The 27,593-nt window shown below is 35.3% G+C and overlaps 1 protein-coding gene and 1 pseudogene across 1 annotated transcript; one reads left to right on the plus strand and one right to left on the minus strand.

Moving 5' to 3' along the window:
• Positions 1–631: 631 nt before the first annotated feature.
• On the minus strand, positions 632–11,545 carry LOC134258026 (uncharacterized; annotated as a pseudogene).
• Positions 11,546–24,266: 12,721 nt separating this feature from the next.
• On the plus strand, positions 24,267–26,822 carry LOC134258027 (uncharacterized). The gene is made up of 3 exons (XM_062740585.1): positions 24,267–25,598; positions 25,774–25,901; positions 26,243–26,822. Exons 1-3 carry the CDS (start codon positions 24,267–24,269, stop codon positions 26,820–26,822), a joined length of 2,040 nt encoding a protein of 679 aa, XP_062596569.1.
• Positions 26,823–27,593: the final 771 nt, after the last annotated feature.

Raw genomic sequence — 27,593 nt, forward strand, 5'->3', positions numbered from 1 at the left:
GCAGCAACAATGATTAGATGGACACAAATGCAAAGACACTCTTCAAATACAGAGAAAATGAAGTTGAACGCTATTCGTAATGAAGCATTGCCACTCATAGATCAGTTCTTTATGTTCCTTTGTAGAGTGCGTCAGGGATTTTCAGAACAGGATTTGGCTGTTAGATTTAACATATCTCAGTCTTCAGTTAGTAGAATTTTAATAACTTGTTCTAATTATTTATATACTATGCTAGGTTATTTACCTATTTGGCAACCTCGTTGTGTGATTGACAGTAACATGCCTACTTGTTTTAAAGAGTCATATCCCCAAGTCCGAGTCATCTTGGATTGTACAGAAATTAAAGTTCAAACCCCTAGCTCAAAAGTGTTAAATTCTGAAACTTACTCCAATTACAAGAGTCATACAACATTTAAAAGCTTGATAGGGATAACTCCATGTGGTGCTGTGTCATTTGTTAGCTCACTGTATACAGGAAGCATCAGTGATAAAGCTATCACTGCATTATCGAGAATTTTGGACCTGTTAGAACCTAACGATCAAGTAATGGCTGACAAAGGATTTTTGATAGACAAACATCATGCGTCTTTGATAATACTCCCTTTTCTTGGTGAAAAGGGAAAATTTTCTGCTAGTGAGGTTGCACAAACACATGAGATAGCACAGCTCCGTATTCATGTAGAGCGAGCTATAAGGAAGATAAAAGAGTATCATATATTCGATGGGGTCATACCTCTTAATTTAGTTGCATCAATAAATCAGATATGGACAATTTGTGCAATACTGACAAATTTCAGGGGACCTTTATTCTAGTATAGTAGTTACACCATATTTTCAATTTCTTTGATTATTTTGAAATGTGAATACAACTCTGCATTTGATACTTTCACATTCAGCATTACTGTATTAGAATGGAGATAGTGGTCATCATCAAGTATTGTACTCAATGTAACTATTGATTGTATATATTAAACATTACAGCTTTTCAGTGCAAATTATATACAAGTACATCACTTTGTATAAAACCATTTCCTATGAACATGATGAATTCAAATGAAATAAATGATAAATTTAAATATTATTATGCATGTTTTTTATTCAACCAGGATTAGACATGTATGTTAAATTGAAATGATATTAGTTTAATATGAATGGAATAATATTTGTAACAATTCTGCAAAGAGATCAAAGCAGTATCTATTGAAACATATATATATATATATATATATGTAGTCTTAGAAGAAAAAGTTGAATTATTATAAAAAACAATACATGGCAGTTTCTATAGCTTTGCCAAACAAAACTGTGGTACATGTACATGTATGCATTTACATTGTATGTGTTACACACAAAAGCATTGGTAATTTCTTACTGTTATGTTCAATAAATTCTGAATAATATTCAGTATCAGTAATGTCAAGTTAACACATATTACTTCATTTTAAGAATTTCAGACAAGAAATAATCAAAATAAAATTTGTTTAGAGACAACCTGATTTCTTCCCACATTATAGTGAAAATGCATGATTTCTTTGAAAATCTTCTTCTCTGCTCCTAGGTATTAAATAAACTGACCAAGCACATATTGATGATGAGCAAGAGTGCCTCTTCTTAAATTGTGAATTTTATGACCCCAGGGTCAGGGGTTCTGGTGTTAGGGCGGGGCTCAATTGGTTATATAGTGAAAATGCATTAATTCTTTGAAAATCTTCTTCTCTACTTCTGGGTATTAAATAAAGTAACTAAGCACATAGTGATGATGAGCAAGAGTGCCTCTTCTTTAATTGTGAATTTTATGATCCCAGGGTCAGGGGTTCTGGTGTTAGGGCGGGGCTCTATTGGTTATATAGTGAAAATGCATCAATTCTTTGAAAATCTTCTACTCTACTTCTGGGTATTAAATAAAGTAACTAAGCACATACATGTAGTGATGATGAGCAAGAGTGCCTCTTCCTAAATTGTGAATTTTATGACCCCAGGGTCAGGGGTTCTGGTGTTAGGGCGGGCTCTATTGGTTATATAGTGAAAATGCATTTATTCTTAGAAAATCTTCTTCTCTGCTCCTGGGTATCAAATAAACTAACCAAGCACATAGTTATGATGAGCAAGAGTACCTCTTTCACAATTGTGAATTTTGTGATACCAGGGTCTGGGGTTCTGGTGTTAGGGCGGGTCTCTATTGGTTATATAGTGAAAATGCATTAATTCTTTGAAAATCTTCTACTCTACTTCTGGGTATTAAATAAAGTAACTTAGCACATAGTTATGATGAACAAGAGTGCCTCTTTCAAAATTGTGAATTTTATGACCCAGGGTCAGGGGTTCTGGTGTTAGGGCAGGGTTCTAATATAGATTATTTAGTGAAAATGCATTTATTCTTTTAAATACTTTCCTTTGCTCCTGTGTTTAATGCCAATGATCTAAATATATATATTTATGATGAAGAAAGGTGCATCTAGCAAAATGGTTATTTTTTGTGCCCCGGCCCCTTCCCTGGGTAGGGGTGAAGGGGGGGGGGGGGGGTGTACAAAGTCTGAAAATGAATTAATGCTTTGAAATTTGCTCTTTGGTGTGTTAATCAACCATTTTATGATAAAATTTGCAAAAGTTTGAAATATGTGGCCCCAGGATCAGTTGTTCCTTCGGGATGAGGTGTACAACTGGTTATAAAGTGGAAGTGCATTTTCTCTTAATGTTACTCTGATCTACCTCTGGATATTAAGTAAATAGAGTAAGCATGCTAAGTCAAATTTATTATAAGGAATGGTACCTCTTTCAAAATTGTGAATTGCGAATTCTGTTTTAAAACATGAACTAAATTTAATTGTTTGAAAGTTGTTGCACAATACTCAGGTGACATATAAGGCCCGTGGGCCTCTTGTTGAATGAAATGCTGACTGACGTTTTTCATACCAATTGTTAGTCCATTATTTATACACTGAATTGACCACGGATTTTTTCCGTTATTTCCTGATTATGACAACGAGCACACGGCGGGTGTGACCGGTCGGGAGGGGATGCTCACTCCTCCATGGCACCTGATCCCACCTCTGTGTCAGAGGTCCGTGTTTGCTCTGCTCTTATTTTGTATATTTGTTTAATGGAGGTTGAGATTGAATACTGTTCGTTATTTCTATATCCTTCTCTATTCCGCATTTTAATGTACTCATCCAAAGCAATGTTGTTGTTCTTGCCTCCTTGGATATTTACAAAGCGGTTCACTATAAATCGTTCCTCTTGGTCAGCATTTAGAAATCCTGAAGACAGAGTTGTGGTATGAATAGAGAAAATGGAATATTTTATTTTATTTGTTTTGTGGTAAATTGGAAGCTCATACTTTGCAGATCTTACACATCTTCCCCCATCCCCCATATCTACAGCACTGTCAAAGTTACGGTGAAGCATAATGAGTTTAAAAAGCATCAACACATAATCGTATAATTCATCACTGCTGCATTTGCTCTTTTTCTTTGTTTGACTTAAAGAAACATCATATGATCCTGACTCGTGAGCTTTCAAAGAACTCACTCTTTTATAATCTTTTTCACAATGATGACATTTAAAACGACCATTTTCCAATGTAGAAGTCCAGTAGTTTTCTTCATGCTGAGGATTTTCAAGAACACTCCTAATTTCCTCACAAATATCTTGGCCATCTTCAAAGAACCATTTTTCCACCAGCTCCCTACACACATCATTTAACCACTGAAATCAGCATCGGCTTCACCATCATACTGTAGTTTCATCAATTTTCGTGGATTTTATTAAACAGGCGTTTTTGTGGATACGTAATTTCGTGGACAAAAGCATTGCTTATGCAAATGAATGGCATAATTCTTACATTGTAATTCAATGAACATTTGAATTCATGGATCTGTTCAACAACGAAATCCACGAAAATTGGTGCTCAACGAATATTGACGAGACCACAGTACTTAGAAATGAATGGCGAATCGATTTCCAATGAAAAAGACATGGCCAATGGTTTTAACGACTTCTTTTGTGGCATTGGAGATAAATTTCTGCGAAATATGCTAATTCCCTACCAGAAATTGAACAGTTAATGCCTAAGGGGGTCTTTTTGTATTCCAAACATTTCCATTTATTTTGCATTAAAAGCAATGTCAAATTCTAAGGCTAATGGAATGGATGCTATTTCGAAAAAATTGCCAAAAATTAGCTCGGATGATATTGCCCACACTTTAACTTTTATGATGAAAAAGTCCAAGAAATGGTCACGTTCCATCTAAATGGAAGAAAGCTAATTACTCAGTTTTACCAATTTTTAGCAAATCATAGAAAGGCACGTTTTTTATACACTTTATGAGTGAATTTTGTTTGATTCGTGCTAAATTATCCAAATTAGAAGTGAAAGTTACTAAGATGCAAGATAAAGTGAGAGGAGGAGGAGGAAGCACTTACCAGAAAAAGGACAAGGGGAATTGGGAAAAAAAAATAAAACTAGACAGACGGATCCATGCTTCATCTGCAAAGAATTAGGGCATTGGGCCCCAGATTGCCCCAAAAATGATGTGTGTTACAAGTGCAGGAAATTTGGTCATTCGGCTAATCATTGTACAGAGGATGAGGAGGATCAAAAATTTGTCAAAGAAATACAAAAACTAGAGAAAAACCTCAAGAACCTTAAGATTTCAGGGACCCACCAGACCAAACCTTTAGTGAAAGAAGGAGACACACAAGAGGCCCCTGGGCCTTATAGGTCACCTGAGCATTCTGCAACAACTTTCCAGTTATTGAATTTGATTCATGTTTTAAGCCAGATGCTATATGGCATTCACAATTTTAAAAGAGGCACCATTGATCATCATAACAATACACAAAAGTAGCTTAGCTTGGTTTATTGATTTAAATATGCCCAATAATAAGTTCATACGATCTTCATGAACATTTCATGAATAAAATTCATGAAAAATTCATTTCATGAATAAAATTCATGAAAAATTCAAGGAAATCCATGAATTATTCATGATCACCTCGCAGGGGTACTGAATACCCATACCCAAGGTAGGGGAACAAAAATGCATTCCAACTAATCAGTAATATTCAGCAATAATCAGTAGTGCCCCTAACACTGTGAAATAAACCCCTGACCCTAGGTCCACACGTTGCACAAATTTTAAAAAGGCTCCGTTAAAATTGCCTATCAAAAAATAAATAAATGCTTTATAAATACAAAGGAGCAGATTTCAAACAATTAATTCATTTCCAGTATATGAGTCGAGCTCCACCGCACCCCTGACCCTGGGGCCTTGAAATTCAAAATTCTGCAAGATTTGGGCCCTTGCTCATCATAACTATTTACGTAGTTCGTCTTCTTCATACCCAGAGACAGAGAAGAAAATTGTCAAAGATTTAATGTATATTCACTATGTAATCAACAGAGCCCCCCCCCCTCCCCACACACACACCAGAACCCCTGACCCTGGGACCATAAAATTCACAATTTTGGTAAAAGCACTCTTGCTCATCATAACTATGTACTTAATAGTCAGTTTATTTAATACCTAGGAGCAGAGAAGAAGATTTTCATAGAATTCATGAATTTTTACTATATAATCAATAGAGCCCCACCTTAACACCAGAACCCCTGACCCTTGGACCATACATAAAATTCACAATTTTGGTGAAAGAACTCTTGCTCATCTTAACTATGCACTTCGTTAGTTTATTTAATAACTAGGAGCAGAGAAGAAGATTTTCAAAGAATTCACCTATTTTCACTATATAATCAATAGAGCCCCCCCTAACAACACAACTCTTGACCCTGGGGCCATAAAATTCACAATTTTGGTAGAGGCACTCATGCTTATCATAACTATGCGCTTAGTTAATTTAATTGATATCTAGGAGCAGAAAAGAAGATTTTTCAAAGAATTCATGTATTTTTACTATAAAATCTATAAAGCCCCCCCTCCTTACCAAAACCCCTGACCCTGGGGCCATAAAATTCACAATTTTGATAGGGGCACTCTTGCTCATCATAACTATGCACTTAGTTAGTTTATTTAATATCCAGGGGCAGAGAAGAAGCCCCGCCCAAACACCAGAACCCCTGACCCTAGGGTCATAAAATTCACAATTTTGGTTGAAGCACTCTTGCTCATCATAACTAACTTCTTAGTTGGTTTATTTAATACCCAGGAGCAGAGAAGAAGATTTTCAAAGAAATAATGCATTTTCACTACCTACTTATTTAGCCTGCCCTAGCACTAGAACCACTGACCCCAGGGCCATGAATTTCACAATTTTGATAGACGACTCAATTCTGATTACAATCATGCAAACAGTTTGACTGCTTGATTTCCAGGAGTAAAGAAGACGATTTTTAAAGATTGCATTAATTTTAGTGGTTTTGGCCCACCCCTCAGGCCAAAGGGGGGCAGGGATCATGAAATTCACAATTTTTGTTCCCCTTCACCCATAAATGCTTTGTGAAAAGCGTGGTTGAAATTGGTTCAGTGGTTGCAGAGAAGAAGCTGAAAATGTTCAAAAGTTTACGAACGACGTACGACGAACGACGACAGATGAAAACAGATAGCAATAGGTCACCTGAGTTTACTCATGCAGGTGACCTAAAAAGAGAAAATAAAGGAATACAACAGAGAGATTCCAGGACCCAGTACTACACACAAGAGGAAACTATCCCTGATGACCGATACGGCACAGAAGATTGATTGTATACTGTTTTACGTCCCGCTCCAGAATATTTCACTGATATGGAGACGTCACCATTGCCGGCGAAGGGCTGCAAATTTAGGCCTATGCTCGGCACTCAGGGCCTTTGAGCAGGGAGGGATCTTTATCGTGCCACACATGCTGTGACACGGGGCCTCGGTTTATACGGTCTCATCCGAGGGACCGCCCCATTTAGTCGCCTTTTTACGACAAGCAAGGGGGTACCGAGGACCTATTCTAACCCGGATCCCCACGGGGTGGCACAGAAGAAGAAGTAAATGGATGTATTTTTTACTTTAATAAAATTGCTGTGTTAAAATTCTTTTGTTTTGTCTTTTGTAATTTGGTATTGTATTGAGGAAATCCAGTTTTAACCGGCTGGCTGGCTAGACTGTCTAGACTGTGAATGAAAGCATGACGTCATAATCTTGAATCCCTGCCAAAATCGTAGTAGCAGCGTATAATGTAAACATAGTACAAACACACCCCCGTATTAAGGGGGCTATATGTAATGAATTGACCCAGTTATCCACCAGGGGCTGCACTCCGTTGACCCGCCCATTTTGAATTATTACAGAAAATTAATTATTTGTAGACATTGCTACTACTTTATACAAACATTTACGAAATATGATTTCTTAAATTCATATTTGAGTTTATACAATACTAGCAAATAATAATGTTACATAAATCTAACTTCTTCCTCTTAATTCTTTTTACAGGTCTCCTCTGCCATTTCAGTGAGATGGGGAACAATCTCACGCTCTCTGCGCTTGATACTTTTAGGTGTTATTGTTGGGATGTTTAATGCAGAGAGTAAACTGTTTATATGGGTCTCCCCTACACCCACATCTATCATGCCTATAGTAAAAATGTTTTTGTTTCATAAAATTTCTATTACACTAAATATATTGTTTCTTGATGAAATTTTTCTGTAGGAGTTTTAATGTCAGCCATTGTCAGGCTTACCTGCTGCCAACTTTGTGTTTACGTCCCAGGCAATGCCACCGGCAACGGTTTTGTGTCGACTGCCAGTTGGAACATCGTTAATCAATTTACAGTCTTCATGATAGCATCTTATAAGCAAAATATGCCCCAATCCAAATTTTCTCTCACCAATACAGTCTTTCAAATGAAGGGCATTGCCACATAATTGACAAGCTTTCAACCTATCTGCCAAGGTCCCTGCATTAATTTTTAAGAACATGTTAAAACATATAACCCTTTTTTTTTTAATTTTTAATCAACTTATCTTAACACTGCCTGAACCAAGATTTTTTTTTACAACATCGCACAAGGTAAATCTAGAATTAAACAGTTACATGTAATGGTAAAAGCAAATTATAAAATTTTCGGTATTATTAAATATTTATTTTATGACTTGTGCTTACCTAATTCAACAATCCGTCTTCCTACCCTCCATTCATCCTTCTGCAAGTTATCATTATGCCCCCCTTCGAAGAAGGGAGGGCATATTGCTTTGCTGCTGTCTGTCGGTCTGTCGGTCCGTCGGTCTGTCGGTCTGTCGGTCCATTCAGTTTCCGTTCATTTTCTTCATAACCGTTGCCCATACTGAAATGAAATTTGGTATACAGATATATCACATGAATATCTAGGCCAAGTTCTGTTTTGGGTACGATCGCACCATTTTTGACAGAGTTATGCCCCTTGGACTTGGAAAAATTTCAATTATTTGCAGTTTCCGCTCATTTTCTTTGCAACCGTTGCACATACTGAATTCAAATTTGGTATACAGATATATCACATGAATATCTAGGCCAAGTTCTGTTTTGGGTACGATTGCACCATTTTTGACAGAGTTATGCCCCTTGGACTTGGAAAAATTTCAATTATTTGCAGTTTCCGCTCATTTTCTTTGCAACTGTTGCACATACTGAAATCAAATTTGGTATACAGATATATCACATATATATCTAGGCCAAGTTCTGTTTTGGGTACGATTGCACCATTTTTGACAGAGTTATGCCCCTTGCAGTTTGAAAAAAATTCAATTATTTTCAGTTTCCGCTCATTTTCTTTGCAACCGTTGCACATACTGAAATCAAATTTGGTATACAGATATATCACATATATATCTAGGCCAAGTTCTGTTTTGGGTACGATTGCACCATTTTTAACAGAGTTATGCCCCTTTGCAGTTTGAAAAAATTTCAATTATTTGCAGTTTCCGCTCATTTTCTTTGCAACCGTTGCACATACTGAAATCAAATTTGGTATACAGATATATCACATGAATATCTAAGTCAAGTTCTGTTTTGGGTAAGATCGCACCATTTTTGACAGAGTTATGCCCCTTGGAGTTTGGAAAAATTTCCATCATTTGCAGTTTCCGTTCATTTTCTTTGCAACCGTTGCACATACTGAAATCAAATTTGGTATACAGATATATCACATATATATCTAGGCCAAGTTCTGTTTTGGGTACGATTGCACCATTTTTAACAGAGTTATGCCCCTTTGCAGTTTGAAAAAATTTCAATTATTTGCAGTTTCCGCTCATTTTCTTTGCAACCGTTGCACATACTGAAATCAAATTTGGTATACAGATATATCACATGAATATCTAAGTCAAGTTCTGTTTTGGGTAAGATCGCACCATTTTTGACAGAGTTATGCCCCTTGGAGTTTGGAAAAATTTCAATTATTTGCAGTTTCCGTTCATTTTCTTTGCAACCATTGCACATACTGAGATGAAATTTAATATACAGATTAATCAGATGAATATCTAGGTCAAGTTCTGTTTTGGATACAATCGTGCCATTTTTGACAGATTTATGCCCCCTTGGACTTACAAAAAAATTCAAATTTGGGGGGAGGGGGGCATAAGTGTTTTACAAACATCTCTTGTTTACATTGGTAGTCGTAACTTCAACCTGTTGACTGACAGTGGCGGTGGGACTAGAGTTACATGTAGCATACAAGTGTTCGTTACTACTAATGGGTACACTCGTAGGCTCTGGACACTTATCAACGGGATTTGTGTCACTCCAACGTTTTTCCCTCCCCCTCTTCAAAGCTTGAATAATCTTTTCCTTTGCCTGCTTGCAAAATTTTCCTCTACAACTTGCCCATATTGACTAACTACTTCGATAGGACACAGACTACCAATTATTTTGCTATACATTCCTTTATAATATAAAAAAAATATTTTTAACAAGAGGCCCACGGGCCTTATAGGTCACCTGAGTATTGTGCAACAACTTTCAAACAATTAAATTTGGTTTATTTTTTAAACCAGAGGCAATGGAATTTGCAATTCACAATTTTGAAATAGGTACCATTGCTTATAATAATTTAGACTTAGTATGCTAACTCTATTTACTTATACCCAGAGGTAGATCAGAGTAAAATTAAGAGAAAATGCACTTTCACTTTAAAACCAGTTGTACACCTCATCCCAAAGGAAACACCGATCCTGGGGCCACATATTTCAAAATTTTGCAAATTTCATCATAAAATGGTTGATTAACACCAAAGAGCAAATTTCAAAGCATTAATTTATTTTCAGACTTTGTACCCCCCCCTCACCCCGACCCAGGGAAGGGGCGGGGGCATAAAAAATAACCATTTTGCTAGGTGCATCTTTCTTCATCATGAATATATATAAGTGGATCTTAGGCATAAACACAGGAGCAAAGGAAAAAATTTCAAAGAATAAATACATTTTCAATATAAAACCAATAGAGCCCCGCCCTAACATCAGAACCCCTGACCCTGGGGTCATATAATTCACAATTTTGAAAGAGGCACTCTTGATCAACATGTCTAGTTAATTACATAGTTTATTTAATACCCAGAAGCAGAGAAGAAGACTTTCAAAGAATTTATGCATTTTCACTATGTGATCAATAGAGCCCCCCCCCCCCAACACCAAAACCCCTGACCCTGGGGTCATAAAATTCACAATTTTGGAAGAGGCGCTCTTGCTCATCATAACTATGTGCTTGGTTAGTTTATTTAATACCCAGGAGCAGAGAAGAAGATTTCCAAAGAATAAATGTATTTTCACTATATAATCAATAGGGCCCCACCCTAACACCAGAACCCCTGACCCTGGGGCCACAAAATTCACAATTTTATAAGAGGCACTCTTGCTCATCATAGCTAGGTTAACTAAGTTAGTTTATCTAATACCCAGAAGTAGAGAAGAAGATTTTTAAAGAATTTATGCATTTTCACTATATAACCAATAGAGCCCCGCCCTAACACCAGAACACTTGACCCTGGGGTCATAAAATTCACAATTTTGGAAGAGGGACTCTTGCTCATCATAACTATGTGCTTGGTTAGTTTATTTAATATCTAGGAGCAGAGAAGAAGATTTTCAAAGAAATCATGCATTTTCACTATATAATCTATATAGCCCCACCCTAGCACTAGAACCCCTGACCCTGGGGCCATGAATTTCACAATTTAAGTTGAGAACTCAATGTTCATTACATTCATAACAACAGTTTGCCTGCTTGATGTCCAGGAGTAAAGAAGAAGATTTTTAAAGATTGCAATAATTTAAGTGGTTTTTGCCCCACCCCCCAGGCCCCAGGGGGGCAGGGACCATGAAATTCACAATTTTTGTTCCCCTTCACCCATAGATCCTGTATACCAAATTTGGTTAAAATTGGTTAAGTGGTTTCAGAGAAGAAGCTGAAAATGTTCAAATGTTAACACACGACGCACGACACACGACGACGGACAAAAACGGATAGCAATAGGTCACCTGAGTTACTCAGGTGACCTAAAAATTACACCGGCTCATCTTACCTGAAACTTGGCACAGAGTAAGACCATTTCAAGTCCAAAAATTTACCCAGTTCTCAGGAACATTCATAGTCTGCAAGTCTTTTTATGGCCTGGCAAATAACCCCTACCCTGCTTTTTAGGTCACCTGAGTAGACTCAGGTGACCTATTGCTATCTGTTTTCGTCCGTCGTCGTCCGTCGTTCGTCGTGCGTTAACATTTAAACATTTTCAGCTTCTTCTCTGAAACCACTGAACCAATTTCAACCAAATTTGGCATATAACATCTATGGGTGAAGGGGAACAAAAATTGTGAATTTCGTGGTCCCCGCCCCCCTGGGGCCTGGGGGGTGGGGCAAAAACCACTAAAAATAGTACAATCTTAAAAAATCTTCTTCTTTACTCCCGGACATCAAGCAGTCAAACTGTTGGTATGATTGTAATCAGCATTGAGTCCTCTACCAAAATTGTGAAATTCATGGCCCCAGGGTCAGGAGTTCTGGTGTTAGGGCGGGGCTCTATTGATTATATAGTGAAAATGCAGCAAGTCTTTAAAATCTTCTTCTCTGCTCCTGGGTATTAAATAAACAAATTGAGTTCATAGTTATGATGAGTAAGAGTGACTCTTCATAATTTGTGAATTTTATGGCCCCAGGGTCAGGGGTTCTGGTGTTAAGGGCGTGGCTCTATATTGATTATATAATGAAAATGCATTAAATCTTTGAAAAACTTCTTCTCTGCTCCTAGGTATTAAATACACTAACTAAGTAAATAGATATGATGAACAAGAGTGCCTCTACCAAAATTGTGAAACTCATGGCCCAAGGGTCAGGAGTTCTGGTGTTAGGGCGGGGCTCTATTGATTATATAGTGAATAGCATTGAATCTTTGATAATCTTCTTCTTTGCTCCTAGGTTTTAAATAAACTAACTTAGTACCTAGTTATGATGAGCAAGAGTGCCTCTACCAAAATTGTGAATTTTATGGCCCCAGGGTCAGGGGTTCTTGTGTTAGGGCAGGGCTCTATCGATGATATAGTGAAAATGCATTAAATCTTTGAAAATCTTCTTCTCTGCTCCTAGGTTTTAAATAAACTAACTAAGTACATAGTTATGATGAGCAAGAGTGCCTCTTCCAAAATTGTGAATGCCTTAGCATCTAGCTTAAAACATGAAACAAATTCAATCATTTGAAAGTTGTTGCATTATGCTCAGGTGACCTATAAGGCCCGTGGGCCTCTTGTTTTCACTTTCTCTTCGAAGAAAGGGTAAATATGGGTCTCTTTACACCCTTCCTACTACGCACTTAAAAGCAAAATTTCCCATTATTATCATTTTTATATTTTTTCAGACCCTCTCCTTTCCTTTTATGCTCCAAAATAACCCCATTCTACTATTTGGTTGCAGACTACCAATTTTACCCCTATTTCATTGACCACTCAAGTAGTTCCAGTTTAAAAATAGAGGTTTTTTCTTTAAAATTCTTTGAGGTGTTTATGGAGTAGAAAGCTGTTATTTTTGGGCATAAATGGAAAGGAGAGGGTCTGAAAAAGGATACATTTGAATCTAAACTACCCAAGTACACTTCCATATTTTTAGCTTAGTCAGAGACCAGAAGTGCTAATGCGATAGTAATGCGTCCGGCGTTTTTGGTCTGATTTCAATGATTTTAACGTAGCTCGCTGCGGCCGTTGCAATCATTGTTTACAACATTGTTCGATGTTTTGATTGTGACGTCACATTCACCCTCCGGTGAATACGGCATAAAATCCAGTGAATATGTAGTATTATGAACTGTTTGCGTTTGAATAGATTATATAGGGACTATAAATAGACTATATAATAATGTGTATTATCCAATGAGGGTGGCATTCTGTGTATGCAATGAAAGTGACGTTTGTTTGATTTGTACCATTTTACAGATACCGAAACAACATTGAAACTCCGTCAGTGGGTGTACTGTTTATCATCATGTAAGTTCATAGACAGAGAATTTAACTCCTTTTGTAAATGCACATCTTTATTTCCAGTGACAGCAACATGCATGATGCCGTAACATGATGTGATGTGACGTGACTTGATTTGATTTACTGTAAATACATAGAAAACATGTATAAGTACTTGAAATTACACATAAACCACATACTCAGTGATTGACAAGTTAACATCACTCTCAATTATAAATAAATGCTCTATGTTCTTTGTAAACAATACTTTTACAATAAGTATTACACTTGTACCCTAGTAAATTAGCACATATGAAATTCATATTACTGTCAAATCACACAACTTCAAAAGAATCACTAGAAAATGCTCAACAAAATATACGATTATTACTGAGTGCACATGCACCAAATAATTTCATGCCAAAAATCACAATAAATCTTTAACTTTCAATATCATATTACAGATATCAACCTATTATGGCCTAAATTTCCTACACACTGTCATAATTCAAAAATCTTCCATGTGAACTTTCTAACACATCCGTAAAAATTTACACCTAACAGGTAAACAGTGAACACCTGTGTACACATATGATTTACAACAATAATGCATGTCAAAATTTCTTCTGCAACAATATACAAATAGATTTCATGTTTAACTTACCAACTTAGAAGTTTTCTCGCGTAGAAAAGTTGAAATAAATATGATAAATCAGCACAATGGCTGGTAAATATACTGGTAAACAATTTCAACAGTTGTAAAAAAAATCTCGTGCTCGCGGGAAAAATTATAATATTAGAACCAAATCCGGAAAAATCTAACATTTAAAGCAAATCCGGAAAAAATGTTTCGTACAATGTTAAATTTGCTGTAACAGCGGGACTGTCTTTGTACAGACCTTGCCAGCTGAGAGATTTCAGTTCCCCACAATTATCAACAGCTATCTTAGTAAGTCTTTTATGACAAGTTCTTCTTTTACTGTTTTTGGAATGACGAAGTTGTTAAACCATCACGAATGAAGACAGAAGGCCCTTTACTCTATTCAATAGGTTAGTTCTATATTCATCAGAAGTCCTTGATTCTGTTTCTTTAAATTGTGGAAATTCTTATTCAGATATAGCTGATGCTGCTTCAAGTCTGGAAGGGAAAGATCCTAAAGGGAAAGCCTAAGAAACTTCAGAAAAGGATCCATGTATGGATTTTTGAAAATACCATTGCCTGCGTTTATCTTTTGTTCTCTTGTTAAAACTTGAATACAACTTGAATACATGATGATATTTAAATTAATGTATTTGTGATAAAAGAGGTATCCTGTTGTTTCACACTGTCAGGGGGGATCAAAGTACTCAGAAGCACTGAAAGCCGGGCTCATTTACAGGGTAATGAACAAAGACAAGATGGCAGTTTAAAAACAAGCTGATTCAGACATTGAAAATGTGATTATATATATCTATGCCATATAGAGCATTACAAAGCTTTAAAATTAATTAAAATGTAGCTAGATTTTAAAAGCGTAAAATATTTGTCACATGGTTTTACATACCAAAAGAAGTAAATAATCACTGATGCAGCAAGATTATTTAAGGTCAAACAATTGTGTACATATGGGTGCTCAGCGGGGGGTTTTGCATCAAAGCGTACCTCAAGTCATTAATGATGTTCCCCGCATTTGTATTAGCCTGATAGTACACCCTTTATTTATATAATATGACGCAGACAGGGATACCTGTTAAAAACCTTACGCATATTTACTAAAATTTACTCAGCAAAAACGATATAAAGTATTTTATTATAATTATTTTTTGACAATTTCAGATAACTATGATAACTATGATAGTTAAATTCAGTGTTTGTACTGTTTCAAAGGTGATCGATTGCGCAGACGTACTATATTCTAACTCGTAAATTTAATTTAGCGGTGAAGAAGCAGCATTTTCTGTTGCTCACCGTCGCAAGAACCGGACATTTCTCTACGAGAAATGAGCCCGTCTAAAAAATTAAGTGTGAAATATATATACAATTGTCGAAGTTGCTTTTATTCTCTTTTGAAGCCACTGATTCTCGCAAACTGCCTGCACAGCCACAGAAAATCCATCCAAAATTTTAAAACCCAAAAAGAAGTTCCAAGTCTAGATCAAGACCATCTTCAATGGATAGTCGACATTTTAATACGTCACAGTCAAGTTCAGACTGATCAAGGAAGGTTAGGTCAGAAAAATAAAGAAAAAGTATGCACTCAAGGTCCAAATCTGTGTCATAATCACTGAGGGATAGCTTAGAGGAAAAGAAGGTCGAGGTCATCATTAAATGACGTAAGGTCATGCAAATCGCATTGAAGATCCAGACCAAGGTCATGGAAAGTGTGTTTACAGAAAAATAGGAAAGAATCGAGGTCAAGAAATAGATGAGGATCAAAGTCCAGCTAGAGGTCATTATCAGTGAGAAAAGAAAAGCAGGGGAAAATCATGTACAAGCTTGTCATCATTACATGCAAAGTCTGAAAATTTTAGAAGCAGCTCACATTTAAATTGTACGGATCACGGTATTTTCCGCTGAATATCGTCATCTGTTTTATAACAAAGCCAACATACATTTTTCAGGATTAAGTTAGAGGAGAAACTCTCTTACATATTTCCACAAAAGATATTAAAGAAATCCTCTTTAACAAGCTGCGCCAGGCTCTTATTTACACACATTAGGAATTCTGCCTCTGTCCACGGGTAAACAAAAGGGTAAATGTCCAAAAAAATCTTCGTACGGAGTTTGTTTGAAGAAGCTGACTCTTAAACAAGAGTAATAAAGCAAAGTTGTCAAAATTATTGGGATATATATTTGACGTTGAAAAAATGATTAATACATGTTTATTCTAAAATAGCATTCTGCATCTTTTTAGGCAGATTGAAATAAGATGTAAAGTTTATGACACTCTCCCTGACAATACAGCTCAAGTATGTAGTGACTTGACGTCAAATTCAATTATGACATCATAGATTTGTTGTTCAGAGAAGTTCATGCAGGGAGTACACTATATTCTCTGGGAAGCCTTATTCATACCTGCGAACATCAACTTCCGGCCTCCCATTTTAAAGTTTACGGAATCGGTAGCAGTAGACTGAGTTTGAAGCGATATTTGAAGAATTAGAGAGGATTTTATGTGATTTGAGTTGAATTGCCCGAAAGTATAGACATAGTTAAAGTAAATACTGAAGAGAACCGTTTGTATATGTTAATCTTTAACATATTATATATCTGTTAATTTTAAAAATATTATAGACTAAAACTCGAGGTGAAGTAACTGAACTGAAAAATCAAGATGACGGCCGTGTCGAACCTTGTTTACTATAGTAGGGAAATTTCTTATTTATAAATAGAAAGATTAAAAACGTCAAGCGCCTGTTAGCTTAGTGTAGTCTACTTGCTTTCCAAGTTATATTGAAATCAGACCAAAACTGTAGGAGGAGTAGTGTTTTGACAAATTGTTTACAGACAGAAGGACGGACGCCGGACGCATTACTATCGCATAAGCTCTTCTTGTCTCTGAGCAGTAGAGCTAAAAATTATCAAAATTTAAAGCATCTACAATTTGTTTTTCTTTTAAAAGTTAACCTAATTATTATATACGGAGCCATTTCTGCAACTTTAATCTTTTTCGCCGGAATAGGATTAGAAGGAGGCCAAACCGCCTCACATTTTAAGATGTACGAAAGTGTGCATAAGACAATGAGTAGCTCTAATTTTAAAAATGTGGCGAATGTAAATTTTTTATCAGTAAACTCCACAGTGAACAATTTGAGATAAACAAGAGGCCCATGGGCCACATCGCTCACCTGAGCACTAAGGGTAGGAAAAAGTAGAAAATGGCTTTTAAAAGTAGTCCCATGACCAATCGTGGATTTGCTTATTTTTAGAAAATGATTTTTTGAGAATTTTCCTATACATATTTTTAAAAACTTTGGTCGGCCAATTTGGCCCTGCCTACCCCTTGGGGTCATGATTTGAACAAACTTGAATCTACACTACCTGAGCATGCTTCCATATAATATGATAAATAATGGTTTTGTCATTCTTGTGGAGAAGATTTTTAAAAAATTATCCTATATATTTCTATGTTAAACTTTGGTCGGCAATTTTGGCCACGCCATATCCCCGGGGGTCATGATTTGAACAAACTAGAATCTAAACTACCTGAGCATGCTTCCATATAAATATGATCAATTATGGCTTTGTCATTGTTTAGGAGAAGATTTTTAAAGAATTTTCCTATATATTTCTATGTAAAACTTTGGTCGGCCATTTTGGCCACGCCCTACCCCCGGGGGTCATGATTTGACCAAACTAGAATCTAAACTACCTGAGCATGCTTCCATATAAATATGATCAATTATGGCTTTGCCATTCTTGAGAAGAAGATTTTTAAAGAATTTTCCTATATATTTTTTAAAAACTTTGGTCGAAATTGGCCCAGCGGTTCTTGAGAAGAAGTCGAAAATGTGAAAAGTTTACAGACAGAGAGACGGACGCCGGACAAAAAGTGATCAGAAAAGCCCATTTGAGCTTTCAGCTCAGGTGAGCTTAAAACAAAATTAAATCTTTAAAACTAAGTAAAAATGTTTTCTTTTTTCCTTTTTCCGATTTTAATTACAAAGAGACACACTCTCGTAAATTCGTACCATTGTAGAAATGTCACGCAAACATCTATATTTTTGTTAATTAATCCGACTAGTCATTGTTCTTTTCATTGTTTACATAATGTATCGAAGTTTAGACGAAAAAAGACGCCAAATATTTTTATCAGTCTTGAAGCATATTGAGACTTTCCGCATAACAGGTAGTAATGTACAAAATAGTGGCAAGTTTTAACAAGACACAAATAAAGTAGTTCTCCTAGCCATAGAAACAAGTTATGTAAAAAAAAAAGTATATAAACTCAGGAATTTATCAAATAAGACATTCAATTTCTTGAATTTACTATGGCCGTTTCACTTTATAAAATAGAACTTGGTGAGGAAAGAGTAGTGAAAGTACTTAAACACGAAAATGTATTTCAAATAGACTTAAGAATCTTCAGTGACGAAGACGAACCAACTAAGGGACAGTGTCTATCTCTTCAGATGGAAAAATGTGCTGAACAATCTCTCAGAAATTGAAGAAACTATTCGACAAATGAAAGTTGAGGATGCCGTCAGCTACATTTAGGAGTAAATATGTACATAAGCATAGGCAGTCCCTACGCCTGTGTCAACGTTAGAAAATTCAAGAAGGGCTCAATTCCGACTTTTGAGGAACTTTCGTTAAAATACGCGCAATGGGAACATCTAGTGTCGATCCTTGATGAAATTAGTTATCATATACCCTTGGACATGGAAACCGACATTCCTTGTCAATTATCGGACGACCACCAAAACCAGATGGAAATGCTTAGATGTCCAGAATGTAACCCGGACAAGTGGGAGAAGTACTAATAATTTTGGACTCTTGAAATAAAATGGGGAATGAAAAAGGAAGTTCTAGTAGTGAAGAAAAAGTAGAGACAAAGAGGAGCAGCATCTGAGCAGTTCGATGAAGATAGAAGAAACACAAAAAGAAGGTTGCATTTTTTTTTACAAGCTTTTAAAGAACTTTAGAACGTAAGAAAAATCGAAAGAGAAAAGAAAAGAGATTAAAGTTTCAAGAGAGAAATGACCTTTTAAGAGAATTTCTTGACATCTTAAAGAGAAATAAATTGAAGGTACAAAATTCAGTGGCAATATATACACTTAATGTAAATAGTTTTACATTGACGATTTTCTGATCCAGAAAGTAAAAATGACCAGACTTTTCATTAAAAAACAAGATAATCCACATATACATAAATTTAAGATAATGATATGAATAGTTTTCCCCATTTTGATACCTCTTTCTCATATTTTAACAGTTTCAGTGGACATCAACTTGATATACTTACCACATGCCGCTCTGGAAAACATCTGCTCTTACCTTGAACAGTGTAAGAACACCAATAAGCTAAAACTAAAAAAACTAAATTATTTCTATTATCTTATAAACATCTCATTTTCTGTTAAGATAGAAAATATTGACCTCTGTTGCATACCGAGTACTACATAACAGGTAAGGGTCCAGTACCCTAGGCTATTGATATGGTCTATTCGGTACTACAGGACAGATAAGAGATCAGTACCCTAGGCTATTGATACAGTCTACCGAGTACTGCAAGACAGGTAAATGACTAGTACCATAGGCTATTGATACGGTATACTTTGTAATACAAGACACGTAAGAGACCAGTACTCTAGGCTCTTGATACGGTCTACCGAGTACTACAGTACATGTAAGATATCAGTATCCTAGGCTATCGATACGGTCTACTAAGCACTACAAGATAGGTAAGAGACTAGTGCCCTAGGCTAGTTTTATGGTAAGGATTACTCTAGAAGAAGTATTAGACCAGTATAGGGTATTATCGTAACTGTGTAACCTGATATCCAAGTAAAAGGGCAGTATTTCTTCTTTTTTCTGATTATGAAGTCTTTAATTAACTTGTGGTTCCAAGTTTAATGCTTTTTTTAATAACACATCTTTAAAAGGATTCTTTGGAAGGATTGTCAGGTGACTGAGGGTCTGTCGGTTGATTTTGATGGAACACCTTACATTAACAAGGTGGATGGTTAAGGAGTGTCATCAAGGGCCTGATCGACAAAGAAAAGCAAAGGGAAAGAGGAAACGCAGAAAAGTTTGAAAAAAAGAATATTCTTATCATATTAAGAAATTACAGATTTTATGCTCGCTATTAAAAATAAAATACCATTTTTAAGGACAAATCTCTAAATTTGTGTCTCATTAAAATATCCAATTACAAGTTAATTTAGTTTAAAAATTTTTATACCTAAAAGATATTACAGTGCTGCTATCCCACAAGTTGACATGGGATGGGATCGGATAGGATTGAGGATTGAGGATTCACGATAGAAACAGATAGAAGTTAATCCAATCCTATCCTATCCTATCCTATCCTATCCTGTATCCTACAGCCAATCAGATTCGAGCGAAGGTTCATTCATATTTTTGAATAAATAACAAAAACGAAATACGATATAAAATGTTTACAAAAGAAATATTTATAAAATTTCAATAGAAAATAAAACATTTTTTCCTCAAAACACAGATTTACATTATAAACTTCGAGTAACACGGCGTACGATCTAACCGTGAACGATCACCGGAAGATTTGACATCGAAAGACCGTATTTCTTCAGCTTGTTTGGATGATTTAACCGATTCTCACTTGTGTAAAAGTGTTCTAACATGTTTTCTGTTAAATATGCTCTGCTTATTTCGATAATTCCACAGGAACCGTCTACAGCGGACTTGAATGATGTGCGAGTTCATGTAAGTATACTACACACTGTACACTGTACATGTTTGCATTTTTATACTTATTTATCCCTCAAAACAATGCTCTCGAGTCTAAAAATAAAAACATTTTATTCTATTTGATATAAATAAAGATTAAGCGCGGTAAAAAAGAAGTAGTGTAGACAGAAGGGGCAATAAATAATTACAAATACCCCCCTTTAGGCTTTACTCTGCAGGTCCAGCACAATACCCCGGTAAAGGTATATAGCTTGATAAAGCTATATAGCTTTATCAAGGTATTTAAATACCTTGATCAAGGTATTTTATGCAATGAAAATTCAAAAAAAGATTGTTGGAATACCTGGTCTCCAAAAACCACATAGATATTGTCAATCAGAAACTCAAGCATCTTCTTGATGTCAACTTCAGAGTACTTATGTGTGCAATCAGAATCTGTTTTAACAAAATAATTTTTCAAATGACCGATGACGAGGTAAGTAAACTTACGAGTTCCATTTTTGTTGAAGAAGCAGCTGACAATGATATTAAAAAGCCTGGATTTTAATTTGTCGTGCGGAATTGTTGTGTATAAAGTTGAAAAATCGTAAGTTTTTATGCTGTTGATTTTTGTAAGGTCTTGTGATTTCAAATTGTCCAAAAGTTCTTTAGAATTTTTAAGTATCCACATCTGATTTACACCACTTCTTGAATATATAGTTGTACAGTACTCTTGAAGTTTTTCCTTCACTACTGTCAATATTTTAATGAGAAGTATCGAAAGAGGCTTGGTTGAACATTTACTGGAACATGCAATGTATCTTTGTTTGTAAGGATTCTTATGAAGTTTCGGAATCCAATATATATAAGGTAGTTCAAATTCATATTGGCTCTGTGGAATATTAAAAGTATTCAAAACTGACAGGTGATTTTGAAGAATTTCTTCCTTAGAAAGGATCAAATTAATAAAAAAATATGCCTGAATTCCATTACTAGTATATTTTAACTCTGATGATCAATGAAACTTTCATCATAACAACTACATCAATCATGATTTCATTTTACCCCATGTACCAATATTTTGGTTTGGGAGAATAAATTGAACTTGAAGATAATAATATTAAAAATCTTAACTATAGTATAGGTGTGTCACATAAAGAGCTTAATCCACAATGTGCCATATTCGGCCTAGCAAATTAGGCAATTTTAAACACAGCTTCAGAATAAATTTGTTGGTATAATTTTAATTTATAACATTTACCAAATTAATTTCTGCAGTAGTCCTCTCTCACCGGATGTTTATTAAAGCAAACTAATTGCCCGAACCTAACACAGTTTTAGGATTTCCGGGAAAATGTCGCTGTTTTACCCACTTCAGTATTAAAATTCACATAGAGCACATTCGTTACGGTTTAATTTTCTTTCAAAAAAATAAACTACAATATTAAATCAATATTTCTGATAAAAAAAAATATTTAATCGTAAACAATGTGACCAAACCGAAAAAAAATATTATAATATATGCGCGGCAACTTCAAAAGTATCGTCTGGAAGCTGGATTCCAAGAAAAAAAAATCATGTGATAATCGGAAACATATTTAACCTTCGAAGCAGTGATATTACTAGATATTTTCTACAGAAAGGTGAGTGTTTTATGTTTTTTAAATGTATATGAGTCAATTGTTAAAAAGAATAGTAGCTCTTAGGCCTGATTAAACTCATTGAAACGAATATTGGAAATCAAGGGCCCTATAGATACATGTACGTTCAACAGTTTAAGATACTGTACCTTTAACCTTACATGTAACGCCACAGACAGAAAAACAGTAAAAACCTAAATTTTCATATTTAATTTTACTTAAAATTAGATCTTGAAAAACACATTAAATTGGCAAAGTGTATTTACTTGGAACCTGTATGCCTATAAGTTAAACACCTTTCACATGTAGGTCGGTACATCAGTAGGCCTACATGAATGTTACGCAAAAGATGCGAGTTTCCAAATATGATCAGTGTACACGCAATATTCCTACATACGGCATTGTATTTACACCTGTTCAGAAAACGCTAATTTTGATATGGCAAAAACAAAACAGTATACATATAAGTAGTCAAGTACTCGAATATTTACACAAGAGAGTCCGCAAGATCACACCGACGGTCGATTTACCTATTTATAATATTTTTGCATAATTAATTAATAGTTGCTGTTTTCGCAAACAGTTAAAATCATATCAAATTAAAGTGATATGATTTATTTGGATGGCTATATCTGTTGGTAAATGGATATGAATATATCTTGTTTGCTTATATTAGAAAAAAAATGAAATCAGTTCCTAAGATTTTTTTTTAATTTATTTTTTATTTTCGTAAAGGGCAATAACTACGATCTCAGCATGGTAGCACCGAAAACACAAATAAAGTGACTCAATCGGAAATTTCTTTTTATACTAATTATAATTGAAATCATAATAATTGTAACAATTATAATTTGTTTATGTGTGAGTGCAATCAATAAATATAACATGGTAAAAAAAAATAATACAATGAAACAAAAATAAAAACATTTTTTTTTTATTTTATCATGTTCATAAAGGGCAATAACTTAGAAAAGCTTGTCTAGGTTTTAAAAAATACATACATGCAATATTATATAGACAAAAAATACAAACAGACAACAAAAAGAACAAACTTTTTTTTTCAATTTCATAAAGGGCAATAACTTAGATAAGGGTTCCTATGTTTAAATAAATAGGCTATCTAGACAAAAATATATTTGACATTTTTTTAAGACCAGAAAAACAAGAATCCAAATACATGTACATGTATATGCATTCCTGAATTAGCTGCAGAACTGTAGCTATCCGAAAAAATATATATTGATAGACCGGTCTATCAATATATATTTCTTCGGATAGCTACAGATCTGCAGCTATCCTGATATTTGTTTATTTTTTTTTTCAATCACAAGGACTTTATAAATAATAAAATTCGCTTAGTATCCATATTTCTTTGAACATACATGTATGTGCATGCAATCACAAATTAAATGTATACAATTTTTTCCAAACTACATTGCATGTTTAAATTTGAAAGATTTTGAAATAGAAACTAAATTAGGTCAATATTGAATGCTCTTTATAATAACATATCATTTACATGTAATCAATTGAATGTATTTTATTCAGAAAAGCATTTTAATTGCAATTGTTTATTTCAATATAAAAAATAAATATATATACTACCGTATAAGTGGAAATTTTAGCGAGACGCAAATTTAGCGTTTTATAACTAAAATCTGGTATTTTATTTTTAGCGAGAAATAATTTTAGCGATTTTAAAATGCTAACTAAATAAGCTATTACAAATAAAACGCAATTAATTTTTAGCGATATTCAATTTTAGCGATGTCATCACCCTCGCTAATATTGCCAAAATTAAATCCTCGCTAAAAATTCTACTTATACGGTATATAAGACGAACTGTAATTAAATTATCAAAATTGTTGTTTCAGATATGCCTGGTTCAGGTCGAAAAAACTATGGCTGTTTCAACTGCCCAAGAAGAGTACGACAGAAGGACAGGCATAGTATATCATCCAAAAACAGATCCATCATTGCCAAACTGACAGGGAGGACACCATCTGATAGTGATTTTCTGTGCAACAAATGTCGATGCATGTGCCATTATCATGCAAAGCAGAGGAAAACCTCCAAGTTAGCCAGGGCACAGATTCAAAACAGGCAAACACCAGAATCTACATCAGAAGTTAAGGCACCTCCATTCAGTCCGCCATCCGTCTTACTTCCTTTTCCCAGTACTTCAAGAGGACACGCTTCGTGCTGCATCTGCAAGCGCCCTGGTCCAAAGTTAGTTGTGATCCCAGTAGAAGTAAGACATCAGCTCTTCATTTCAAGGGAGATCATCATCCCTTCTGGAGCTCGCTGCTGTCCAAACCACCTACAACAAAAGATTGAAGAACTCAACCCTGTAACAGAAACCACCATGTTTAACAAAACAGGGATTACCAAACTTATCAAGTTTTTGCGGATGGAAGTTCTGAAAAAAGACAAAACTAGACTTGATTTTGACAGCAGTGAGAGCCTTAATACAACTGAGTATCAAAATCTGCTGGGAATAACAAAAGCTGCCTTTGAGGACTTGCTTACATATGTTGAGGGGAAAATAAAGTTAACTCCTGTCAGAACAGTGAGAACCAGCTTGGCCATTTTCTTAATGAAATTAAAAGGCGGGGAATCTAACAAAATTCTATCTACATTGTTTAACATTTCAAAATCCAGCATACACAGAGCAGTTACGTCAGTGAGGACAGCACTGATGAATGGAGGATTTGTCCGAGAAAATCTTGGATTTGGACATGTCACCAGAGAAGAGGTTATTCAAGAACACACTCGACCTCTGGCACAAACTATTCTTGGTGATGCTGTGTCCCAACAGGCAATACTTGTCCTTGATGGAACTTATATTTACATCAACAAAAGTGGAAATTTTAGGTTCCAGAGACAATCTTTCAGTCTCCACAAGGGAAGGCCGCTTGTGAAACCGATGATCATTGTATCAACAACCGGTTATTTTGTTTCAGTGTTAGGCCCCTACATTGCCAGGAACAATGATGCCACTATATTGAACCAAATAATGCACTGCAACATTGAAGATATTAGAAATTGGGTAAAGGAGGAGGATATATTTGTGGTCGATCGTAGGTTTAGGGATTCTCTTGATTACCTAGAAGAGATCGGGATCAAGGCCAAAATGCCATCATTCCTAGCCAAAGGAGACAAACAAATGTCAACAGAAAATGCTAACACCAGTCGATTGGTGACGAAGGTACATGTACTGGATGAACAATCAAATCTTTTACTTAATATATATTTTTAAAATGCATTCCATGTATCCCAATTGTGCTTAACTTAATAGAATCTCTTATTGTATTTCAAAATAAGTTACTGAGAAAAATATACCTTTAGAGTTACAGACTACAGTATTTTATACCATTTTACAGATACGGTGGGTTGTGGAGTCAGCCAATGCCAGAATCAAGCAATGGCATTATCTAGGGCACATTCTACCCTCTAGCCAAATACCTTACATAGGAGACTTTGTCAGGATTGTATGTGCCATTAGCAATAAGTAAGTATTTATTTGTATGATCAGTGATGATATACCGGTATACGGTACTTGAGTACCGGTATGCATGGAATAGTTCACAGTATATAACAAGACGTCTGTTAGCCAGTGCTCATTAATCAAGTTAATGCTTACTAGTAATATCCCCACTTTAATGTGGATTTGAAATGGACAGATGCACAGATAAATAGAAAGTTTATATTGAATTGTACAAAAATAAAATCTACCATAAAGGATGTTCAAATAAAGAGATTTTGAAAATAAATTGAATAAGTATTTTTGCTGATTTAAATATAGTTTCTTAATGCATTCTCAATGTATCAAATGTATAAAGTTACTTTCAGATACCTTAAACCTCTGGCTTCTGGTGACACTGAGGAGGATCAGGCTCTTGGTGCAAAGATGGTTTTTTTATCCAAGCAGGTGAATACCCTTCAACAACATGTAGAGGACAATCATCTTGACCGACGCTCTGTCTGTTGGAGTGAGATCAACGATCTGCCTGACTTCCCCCACCTGGACAAGGATCAACTCAGATCCCTCACTTGTGGAGTATACCAGCTTCGTCTATCCCCATGCTATGCGAAGGAGCATCTTGACGGCGACTGCAGTATCCAAGTACACAGAGAGGAGCCAGGCCTTCTACGTGTCAAACTACAAAGTAGACATGTATCAGCAAGAAGCTACTTGTTGTGGATTCAGTTTGATGCCGGTAACATCAAGGCGTGGTACTGTAAGTGCAGGGCTGGGGCTCGTGTTGTGGGTATGTGCTCACATGTTGCTGCAATCCTATGGTACTTAGGATATGCTCGCCATCACAAGGATGAGAGACTGGGTGTGCGTGACTGGGGGGAGTTTGTCGAGGATGCCACATTGGTGGATATCTCTGATAGTTCTAGTGACAGTGATGAACCAGAGGAGTAAAAGTGTGGTGGACATGGTTGTAACACCTGTAATGTTATTATAATTGTAACAGTACAGTTGAGTGATACACAGTTGAAGGGAGGCCAGGGCATATTGCTTTGCTGCTTTGGAAGGGAAGGGGAAAAATTGTCCTACAAACATCTCTTTTTTATCAAGCCAGTACATGTAAATAAATATATGTGTATATCTTTTTTATTTGCTAAAACTTATAGATTCATGAGAAGGTTGGAAAACAAGCCGCATGTTGAACTTTTGAGTATATGTCATGACTAGGATAAATAATTTGCATTACAGAAAATATGCATTGTACATAGCATATAATAATTAGGTATTGAACAACAGGTGTGAAATGTGTTTTGATATTAACAATTATAGTCTGATTTCTGGTTAGGAATTACCCGGGTTTACCTGCATTTACCTATCATGAAGAGAAACAATAAATGTAATTTCAAATTAATGTTATGGTATATGAATATTTATCGCAAAGAGTGAATTCATTGAATGTATTTTATATCAATTATTATATTAAAAAAAAAATAAATGCCATTTCTTAAAAAAACATTGAGCTGATAATTCAGAAATTGACATTGATTACTTTTTATGGTTAAATGTTAGTTATTTCTATCTTATTATAAAAGTAAAGATTCATAGATTGAAATAATTGAAAACTTATAATTCAAATAATATTCATTTAAGTTAGGCGAGAGAAATTTTATATTTCGTTTTACGGATCCGCCGACTCTATTTTTTCCGATTTGTAAAAAAAAAAAA

This window comes from Saccostrea cucullata, unplaced genomic scaffold (genome assembly GCF_032062105.1).
Source record: "Saccostrea cucullata isolate Sc308-1 unplaced genomic scaffold, CSIRO_AGI_Scuc_v1 ctg2077, whole genome shotgun sequence".
NCBI classification, from domain to species: domain Eukaryota; kingdom Metazoa; phylum Mollusca; class Bivalvia; order Ostreida; family Ostreidae; genus Saccostrea; species Saccostrea cuccullata.

Bases quoted from the DNA above. Each gene is read 5' to 3' on its own strand.
- LOC134258027 (XM_062740585.1), top strand. From the start codon at position 24,267: ATGCCTGGTTCAGGTCGAAAAAACTATGGCTGTTTCAACTGCCCAAGA. The intron at 25,599-25,773 runs GTACATGTACTG...ACCATTTTACAG, and splicing joins CCAGTCGATTGGTGACGAAG to ATACGGTGGGTTGTGGAGTC. The intron at 25,902-26,242 runs GTAAGTATTTAT...AGTTACTTTCAG, and splicing joins GTATGTGCCATTAGCAATAA to ATACCTTAAACCTCTGGCTT.